General features: G+C 43.4%; 1 protein-coding gene across 1 annotated transcript in view; it reads right to left on the bottom strand.

The window, feature by feature from the left end:
• The window catches only part of zcchc14 (zinc finger, CCHC domain containing 14), an 18,493-nt gene extending 12,148 nt beyond the window's left edge, over nt 1-6,345 (bottom strand). The window contains exon 1 of the mRNA XM_053426886.1: nt 5,147-6,345. Within this exon, the coding sequence (XP_053282861.1) occupies nt 5,147-5,647 (501 nt within the window). The 5' untranslated portion in view covers nt 5,648-6,345. The remainder of the gene's footprint in view (nt 1-5,146) is intronic.
• Between the last annotated feature and the right edge of the window lie 3,785 nt (nt 6,346-10,130).

Genomic DNA, 10,130 nt, shown 5'->3' with positions numbered 1-10,130 from the left:
CTGCAGCAGTAACGCAAAAACAACACAAAATCCCGAATCAGTGGGAAAAGAATCACGAGTAACGAACAACGCATGAGAGAGTAAACAATAAATTCCAGATATTGGGACATGTGAACCTCCCTGAACGTCACTTTCAGTTACACCCCAGTAAAAACAACAGAAAACAATAAAACCCAGTGTGTGTGCCAACAGCTGCTCCTCAGACATCAGCCCTGCTCTGCTGTTAATTGTGACACTGGCATTGTTTTTTATGGATATACATAAGCCCCTCAGATAATAGGGTGATTATGCAGGTCTGCACAGGCCCTGCAGATGTGGCCAGTGCATTGTGTGTGCAGTGTTGCTCGATCTCGCTGGAGGGAACCAGGGCTTCTCCCTCTGGACTGACTCGGCTTCCAGCTGCTTTGTGTTAAAATAAGATCAGATCCTGGAGGGAAGCGTTGGCTGCAGCGTTGCGGAGCAGCACTAAAATGTGTCTCATGGGCTGTGGTGAAAGAAACCCGGCACTCAAATACAGTTTGGAGGGATCTGGAGTTTAATGAGTATTTATGGGTCTTTATACATCTACGCTACTATAGCTCAGAGGGAAATATTGTACTTTTTATTCTACTAGTTTATTCTACAAGTAGAATAAAAGAAATTAATTCTGAGATGGTACAGAAAGATATTTTCAAAGCAGATTTAACACAATCGTCCTCACAAACATTTAAACGCCTGCTCCATTCAATGCACTCAGGGTTTGGGCCCTGACAGGTCATGTGACAGGAGCCTGACGAATCAGCAAAGGTTACGCTGTGACCCAATCAGCCAGAGGACGTGAGAGTTGTTTCCAAACGTCTCAGTTTCTGTTGGTCCAGACTGAAACTGGACCTGCAGTGTTTCCAAACTTTTAGTGTCTCATAACTGGATGATTCACTGTGATCAGGATGTAAACAGGATTTCAAGACATATAACAAATATGCTTCAAAAACTCTGCCTTTAATGAGAATATCAAAATATTGATTTGCTTTAAGTGAAGGTTTTTAATGATTCTTCAAATTATGTGAAACTTAAGTGAAGTGCTACAGACTCGTAGACGTCTGTTCCCTTCAGCCACCGAGTCACTGACGCTAACATAAATCTCACTGCAGAAGATACACGCTGTTCCAGCCTTTAGATCTTCTATCATACATATATATATATATATATATATATATATATACATGGAAGGTGACAGGAGTCCTGGCTACAAGCTGCTGCAGATAACGTACAGTATGTGACTCGTCTGGTTTACAGTGAAACCCCGTCATTCCCTTCAGAGCGCCAAGGGAAGGAGAGAGAGTCAGTGAGAGTGAGAGTATGAGCATATATAACTTCCTGGGGATTCACTGGAGTAACACACACACACACACACACACACACACACACACACACACACACTCACACACACACACCACAGAGGGTTGATTTCAGCACAGAGAAATGTGCTGACCTGCACTAAGCAGGAGCCAAGGGCAACAAAACACTAAATACAAACGCTCCTCTCTGAGCCGGGTACTTTCCCTTCACTGCACACACATGTTTAAACAGTGTGCTGGCCTGAGTCTGTGTGAGCCCCCAAGTGTGTGTGTCTCTGTGTGTGTGTGTGTGTGTGTGTGTGTGTGTGTGTGTGTGTGTGTGTGTGGGAGACAGGAAACAAATAGTCCTTGTTTTGTTTCTTTAACTTTGTCCGTCTCTCTTCGATAAATAGTTTATTTCTCTTCCAGATTTCCTGTGGTGCTGATTCATAATCCTTCTTTCAAACTCGTGTGCAGGATGAATCCAGATGTTATTGTAACAGGAGGTTAATGGACCAGTCATTTCCCTGCATCACTGGGAAATCCCCTCGTCTCTCTCTCCTCCTGTCGTCTCCGGCTCCTATCACAACATGTCCAGACGAAGGGATCTGACTTCAGCTTCCGTCTCGACCTCCTCTGAAGTTAGTTTCTGTTTCACCTCTGTTGTTGTTGTGTAAAGACGGAGTTTGAGGCCAAATCTTCAGATTTTAGAACATTTATCCAACGATAAGGTTTTGAGTTGTCAGCAGAAAAAGACGAGTGGTTCAAACTAGTGTAGGATGAGTCAGTACTGTGGTCAAAGGTCAAGATATTTGGTACAAATAACAAACCATCTAAGAAATGGAAGCAATCTGGGTTTGTTTGTTAATCCTGCACTTCATACAGTGTTGTGTTCTACTTGAATATGAGCCTTGTATATTCTGTACTGTACACTGTCAATTGTCTATATATGCTTATGAGTAGTAGACGTATTGTATCAGGTTCGTGTTGCCAATATGAAAACAAGGGGAGATAGAAAATAGATAATAAACATACGTTTATTTTCTAATTTCTAACTTCTAGGTATTTAGCTTTTAATATTTAGATATTTATATATATATTATTTTTTCTGCTGTTTTCATATATATACATTTTATATTTTATTGTACTATCCAATCCCTTTACTGGCTATACTAGCCCCAGGCACAGACTTTACCACTACATATTCTTATATATTTATATATTTATAGATATATATATATATGTTTTTCTGCTGTTTTTATATATATATACATTTTATATTTTACTGTACTATCCACTCCAGCAGCACAAGAACACTTTCCTACTGGACACTGACACAATCAAATCATTGCATTCCATTCCTGTATCTGTAAATATGTTCTCCATATGTGATTTATTTCAGTGATGTGTTAAGTGTACAAGCTACTGGATGATCTGAATTTCCCACGGGATTAATAAAGTATCCATCTATCTATCTATTAGAGTTATTCAACAATCTACATCTTAATGACGCAACTTTTGCTTCATGATCTGATTTTTTTATTTTGTGTTTTAATTGCAGACATGGCTGAAAATAAATGTTTCATATCTACAATTAGTTTCAAATTATTCTGCGTAAATTTATAAAAATTCTCATCCACAAAACTTTTCATGACACAGAGTTTCTCCCTTGTTTGTCTTCACACTGAAAGATGACACTCGCTGCCTTTAAGCCAGTTAAACTCAAACTCCTCAACTCAAATAGGATGAAAACACCACAGCCGTGGATGATAATGAACCTGTAGCTTCCTCGACTGTTAATGCACGTGAACACATTTCTGGTTGCCTTGCTTCCTACCCTGTTCCCGCAGGTGCAGTGCATGAGGCCGGGCCGGCAGGCAGGCGGCGGCAGGTAGGGGGCGCTGGCGTCAGGCAGGGAGCGTGCGGCGGGGGCCAGCGAGGCCAGAGGCAGGGATGTGCTGGGAGGGGGGTAGTGGTGAAGGGGCTGATGGTGGTGACCAGCAGCAGCTTGTTCTCCAACAGGCACGACTGCTGGAGCCTCCGCTGAACCTCCACTGCTCACCTGCAACAACCCACAGGTGCAGTGAGACTACAAACATGGCCGCCTGGTAAAGCTGTTTGAAATAAACTCCAAACCAGGATGAGCACAGACCCGGTCCATCAGCTGCCTCCTGGCTCCAGACTCATCCTGATGTCTGATGTGAGACAGGACCTGATTTGCATGAACGTAATTTGATTGGCTGAGTTCTGCACTGCCACTGGAAAAGTTGAACTTGTCTTGACTTCTACTTAAAGCTACGAAACCTCAATGTAGTTCAGAAACACATGACGTCACCACATTCAAAGTCAATGAGCAGCGTTTCTATAGAAATCTTTAACGTGTACGTGTGAGTTTCTCTATCAGCGGCTACGACTCTTATTATTATTCTACATGTTATATTGATCATATGTTTGTAATAAACGTGACACGTGAAACTTTGAGAGCCTTGAAGTTACAGCTGCTGCATAAAGAGTAGAATACTTTGTTATAATTATTGTTTTAATGTTTATTTTATTGTTTTATATTCTTTTATCTTATCTCATTTGTTTTATTTCATGATTTGGCTTTTCTATGATTTGCTATCTTATATTTTATTTAGTGAAAAGCCTTGCACAATTTTTTTATTTTTTAACAAGTTTCTATTTATATTACTATTATTTATATTATCAAGTTTCCATTAATCCTTCTGTCTTTTTGTTAAGTCCAATAACCACAACATGATCTGAATCTGACCTCAGCTGCTCCTCAGCCTCGGTTTTCTCCCACACACGTGTGATTTACTCTGTTCCCTCCCGGTCGAACACATGACTGAGGTCTGTTGTGTTAACACACAGTCTGTCATTGACTGAGTCGCACCTGTAATTTAGTTGAGGTGCGACTCGTGAAACTCATTTGTAACAAGTTTCCTGTTCAGGTTTGTGTTTCACTTGCTCGATGATGAAAAATTTACTTGTAGACAGCCGGTGTCCACATACTGTACATGCAAAGTGACTTTTAATGATAATAGGAACATTTAAGTTCATATGCATCTGAATTTTGACTCTCCTGTAGAAATAAACTCCTCATATGATCCATCACATTACTTTTACTTTTAAATTATGTATTATATCATTAGCATTCTTTGATTTTGTATTCACCTGCTTGTTGTCGTTGAAGTCCTTTATTATTCTCTTTACTTGTCTTCATAGTGAGGCACTTTGTAACGTCCATTTATGAATTAAGTTATTATTATCATTTTTTATTATTTGTCAATATCTGTGTGGTGTATCAAAGCTACATCTATGATTTAACATGTAAACTTGTTTCCTAGTAATTACAATTAAATGATTTCTTAGAAGCAGCGGTTCTCAGATGGACGTCCAGGTCCATCTGAGTGCGACACTGCCTGAGGGTCCAGGGAAAGTTTCCATGAAACTTATCATAATTTATGGGTATTCTGTGTTGGCTTAATATATAAAATGTTTTTGTCTTACATCTCCTGAGACATTTCTCTTGAGCTGATCTTTCACATAACTAAGTACAAGTACAATCTTGTTATATATGTTAAATTATTCCAATAAGGGAAATTCCAAGGTCCCTGGAATCTGTTCTATCTGGGGAATGAACAGAGCACCTCTGCTTTAAAGGATCTGAAACAGGAAGATGTGTCCACTTCAAGAACAAGTTTCAAAAGCCTGAATAGAGGTGAGGTCAGCCGGTGACCCCTGATGTGACCCCTGATGTGACCCCTGTGGTGACCCCTGATGTGACCCCTGGTGTGACCCCTGTGCTGAGCATCAGGCCCTCTCACCTGCAGGATGTCCTGGATCTGGCTGAGCTGCTGCCTCAGCACCTGCTTCTGGTGGAAGCTGAAGGCTGGGTGGTTGGAGGCCATGGTGAACAGAAGCAGAAACTGCTCCTCCGTCCTCCCGTCGTTCAGCGCCAGCCCATAGTTATTAATCACCGTGTCCGTGTGGGTCAGGGTCCGGTACAGGACCCACGCCGCCTCCCGGTTGTCCGAGCCGAGCAGCGCGAGGGACACGAGCAGTTTGCTGCGCACCACCTCGTCGGTGATGTTGGTGAGGCCCGACAGGTCCGCGGGGTTGTTGGCCCTGATCTCCGCGTCCCGGAGCGAGTGGTAGTCCTTGCGGGCCAGGTCCTCCAGGCAGGAGCCGAGGAAGCGCAGCTCGATGGGCACGCAGAGGTCCAGCAGTCCGCACAGTAACTCGGCTCTCTGGGCTGAGGTGAGGGAGGAGAACCAGCGGTACACCCCCTCCCTCTGGACACAGCTGCGGCTCTCCACCATCCTCATACACCCACCTGGACAACAGCTGGATCAACCACAGCTGGAGGCAGAATGTCACTTTCAGCTGAGAGTCCGCTCCACAACAAAGGGAGCGCGTGTGCAGGCTAGGTAGGCGTGCGTAATTGCGCACTCAAGTGGCCATAAACTCTGGGTTTCTTTTCTCAACTTTCTCTGGAGTCACGGAAGGAGGCTGGAACTCAAACTCACTGGTTGTCCCCCCGCTGGAGGAGCAGCGGGTCGCGTCCCTGCAGGCGGCCCGAGCTGCGGGCCTGTCCGCTCCACAGTCCTACTTCCAGCACGGAAGTCTGGAGTCGCTCCGCCGAGTCCCCCTCCGCCGGTGGGACCTCGGAGCCTCTTCCTGCAGCCTGGTGGAGGTGGAGGAGGAGGAGGAGGAGGAGGTGAGAACACGCCGCCTCATTCAAGGAGACTCTCGGGGTTTTCAGGTCGGAGCAGCCCCTCCACACAACGAACTCCTCCCGCGGAGCTGCTCCTCATGCTCCCCCTGAAGTTTGTGCGCGGAGCCGCCACCAGGTCTCTGCCGCCTGCGCGTCAGAGCCTCCGGGGTTAAAGTTTAAAAACAAGGCTGCTGCTGCTGGAGGAGACATTTTCACAACATGACCCAGACACGAGCTCACCAGCCCCCGCTGCGGATCCACAACCTCACCGATCAGCTCGGCTTAAAACTCAGATGCTGTCTCCATGAGTCCTGAAGTCGATTAAAAAAACAGCTGTGTTTAACATTATCCCAACTCAGGCTGCAAAGGGGAAAAAAAGTGAGATCTCTGCTCTGATTGGCTGCGAGCCCCGTCTGTCTTCAAACCCTCTCTCGTGATTGGCTCAGAGGGATAAACACCGTCCTGCTTTTCCACATCTTTCTCTCATGCGCTCATACATTTCTCAGTTTTAGTTACAGGAGCTTTAAAGCGCCAGATACACGTGGATCAGAGTTTTTACACTCAGATACTGGAAGAGTTAAAAACACTCTGTGATAATTAGTATGTAGAGCAATACAAATAAACATTTAAAGTGTTCATTAAAGGGTATTAAGACAATAGAAATGTATGATTATGGTGTATTTCATATTCACAGTTATTTGTTTTTGTGTGCCTTCTGTTTTCTAAATCATGTTAAGTGTCTAATTATTGTTAGTAGTATTGTTATATAGTTTTTAGGGTTGTGAAAAGATGTTATTATATAGTTATTTGTTTTAAGCATCTGTTTTTTTCACCCATACTGTAAAGTTTCTTTGATTATTTTAAGATGTTCATTATTGTTATATAGTTTTTTGGTGTCATGAAAATATCTGGTTGTGTAACTTCATGACATTCAGGCCTGTGATTCACATGAAACATTCTTAATGTTTTACATGGCAGCAGCAATTACCCTACACAGTAATAACATTACATTACATAACATATCATTACGTAGCTGACGCTTTTATCCAAAGTGATTTACATTCAACCATGAGGTTACAAAGCCAGAACAATAATAATCATGTTATAACATTAGCTTCCAAAAAGCCAAACTACAAAGTGCAACTATCTTTGTTCATTTTCAACATCACAGTTGACGATGGTTTTTAGAGTTAGAAAGAGCTCATCAGTTATCAGAGATATATTTGTGCTGGGCAATGTAACAATATCAATAATTGTCTCAATATACAATTTATATTGTCATAAATTGTAATATAACAACGATTCAATATATAAACATATTGATATAATGTATAATGCATTGGGCAAACACGGTGAGGAGCTTTGAACACATTGATCAACCTCAGATTTGTAAAATCAAGTGCAAGTTTTTCAACTTAACACAAATAATAACATGAGATTCATTATGATAATTATCAATATCGACTTATATGAATATTTTGATCATATCATTTTGGTCATATCGTCCAGCCTCAGATTAAGTTGAATAAAAAAAGCAGCAAATCCTTAAGTATGAAACGTTTTTTTCCTCCTAATTAAACTCAAACCACTTAATTTAAATCAATAGATTAATTGTTCAACCGACTCAATACAAAAACATTCAGCGAATATATGAAAGTGTTTATTTTGATATGTTTGGACGTATTGTGCAACTCCTCGTGTTGTCATGTAGTGTAGTTCACAGCTGTGACCAGAGGATGGCGTCATAGGATCATGTCACAGTCGGTGTATGAAGAAGTTGATGCAGCAGCACGTGAGTTGTTGAATCCACATGAACCTGTGTGAGCGAGTCTGCACACAGGTGACCACCACGTCACTCTCTAAAAATAATCCACATCTGTGTGTGTGTGTGTGTCTGCGTCCCCCCCCCCCCCCCCCCCCATCATCTCATCAGTTCATTGACAACGTTGGTCTCCAGAGGTAAACTCCGCCCCCTCCCAACTACGTCGTGCAGACACGTGAGGAAACAGGAAAATTCACTTAATGTTGCCATGGCAACCACATCCCTGCCTCTCAACCAGGATGGTACCACGCCCTCTCTGCATCACAGACACACACACACACCTAAAACACACACACGCAGACACACAACTCCATGACTTCAGAGGGCGTTACATAGATTTACCGAAGACTAACTACTTACCTTAACCATACTAGCTACTTACCTTAACCTTACCCTAACCTTAAAAACACATCTTCACCTAATGATTTACCTCATGTGGACGTCTTGTCCTCAAAAGGAAGACGAGTCCCCACAGTGTGATTGACTCAGGTCCCCACAATGTCGGTTATAACTGGACCACAAACACACATACAGAGATTAAAAAAAAAACACAAGAGCCACAAGTCGTTTTCTTTCCAACACTTTCATTATTTTCTTCACACAACTCAAAAACAAAACAGATTAATTCCCAGAAACATAAAGAAAGAGACAAAGAAAGAAAGAAAGAAAGAAAGAAAGAAAGAAAGAAAGAGGAGAGTGAAACTATAGAGAGAGAGCTTGGCATGCTGTAGCATGCTGCAGACTAAGGGGGGGGGGGGGGGGGGCGCAGGGCTTTGTCACCAGGCTGATGTCGCACAGAAGAGCTTCTTTAAACCTGTTTCTGTCTGGGACCCAAACTGGTAAATCCAGGTGTTATTGTTCGGCCTCTCTCACGATGCAGGCACGTTACGGATCGGTCGTGATAATGAGGTGAAACATCAGAAGTGAACCCGCCGCTGGGTTCGAGCTCCGATCCAGACTTTGAGAAACGCTGTCGGACAGAAAGTAAAACAACAGCGGTTCTCTCCCTGCCCCCTGTAAGTTGATACCAAGGGAGATACACACACATGTTCACACACTTCCATGAGCATCCATGTGCACACACACAACAGAGGTTGGTCTGCCAGTTGTTAAAGGTGTTTGAGGTGGTTTTCTTTTCCCTGATGGTGTTGGACAGGTGGAGGAGAAGCTGAGGAGCAGAGGCAGTAGATCCCGACCTCCGTCCTGGCTCCTGGCTCCTGCCGCCCACATCATCTCCTGCAGACTCACATCATTTCATTTGATATTATCTCCAAAAGCTCAGCAGTGAGTTTCACGTTGTCGCTGCTGTTTTGAATCTCCTGTTACTGCTCCGATCAAAACGTAACGTGTCGCGTGTGCTCCTGAAGGGTTTGGATTCTCAGATTCAACGCACAAATAAGATATTAAAGTACACACGCATGCATTGTTGCAGTTTTATCAATTGGCACTACAAAAGCAAGGCAGGTGGCGACAAGTGAGTTTAATCCGACATCATGCAAGTATAGTATAAAAGATGATGTCTTCAGGTTATGTTTTGAGAGAAGCAGTAGGAGACGGTGAGTTACCAAAACCATTTTGTCTTTTAAGCCGTGTTTGTGTTACTCACTCTTCACTGAAGGGAGAATTTTGTGTAAATGCTTCTGCTGGTGGTGAAGTGGGCGCAGGTCTCTGCCAAGGACGGTCATCAGTGAACTACCACCGACTCAGAGGAAGCTCCATATCTGAGCAGTCTGTGTGTGTGTGAGTGTGTGCGTGTGTGTGTGTCTGTGTGTGTATGTGGAGGTGGGAGAGAGTGGGAGAGAGTGGGAGGGAGAGACCTAGAGAGCACAGCTGTCAGCTGATGCTAGTTGGCTGGATGTGGATGAGCAGTGACTGTGTCTTCATGAGATGCTCTCGCAAAGTTCATGAACAGCGTGAAAGGCCGCTGAGCCACTTGGAGACCACACACACACACACACACACACACACACAGACACACACACACACGCACACATACACACACACACGCACACACACACAAACTGATGAGGGTTGATACAATGAAATACAATGAAGGTTGTTACAGGTGCAACTCATTCGCTATCTGTACAAAAAATCCATTCACACACATGTACACTGCTGTTATGCTGTATATATACAGAATGCAGAGATGCACACATTAGTACATGTACACACACACACACACACACACACACAGACACACACACACACAAAATCCGACACACACACTCTTTCTTACTCCTTACACAATGTGAAGAGCGAGGACCAGTGG

Source organism: Pleuronectes platessa, chromosome 7 (genome assembly GCF_947347685.1).
Source record: "Pleuronectes platessa chromosome 7, fPlePla1.1, whole genome shotgun sequence".
Classification (NCBI taxonomy): domain Eukaryota; kingdom Metazoa; phylum Chordata; class Actinopteri; order Pleuronectiformes; family Pleuronectidae; genus Pleuronectes; species Pleuronectes platessa.
Note: the sequence above shows the minus strand (reverse complement) of the source record. Positions and strands in the feature narration are given on the sequence as shown.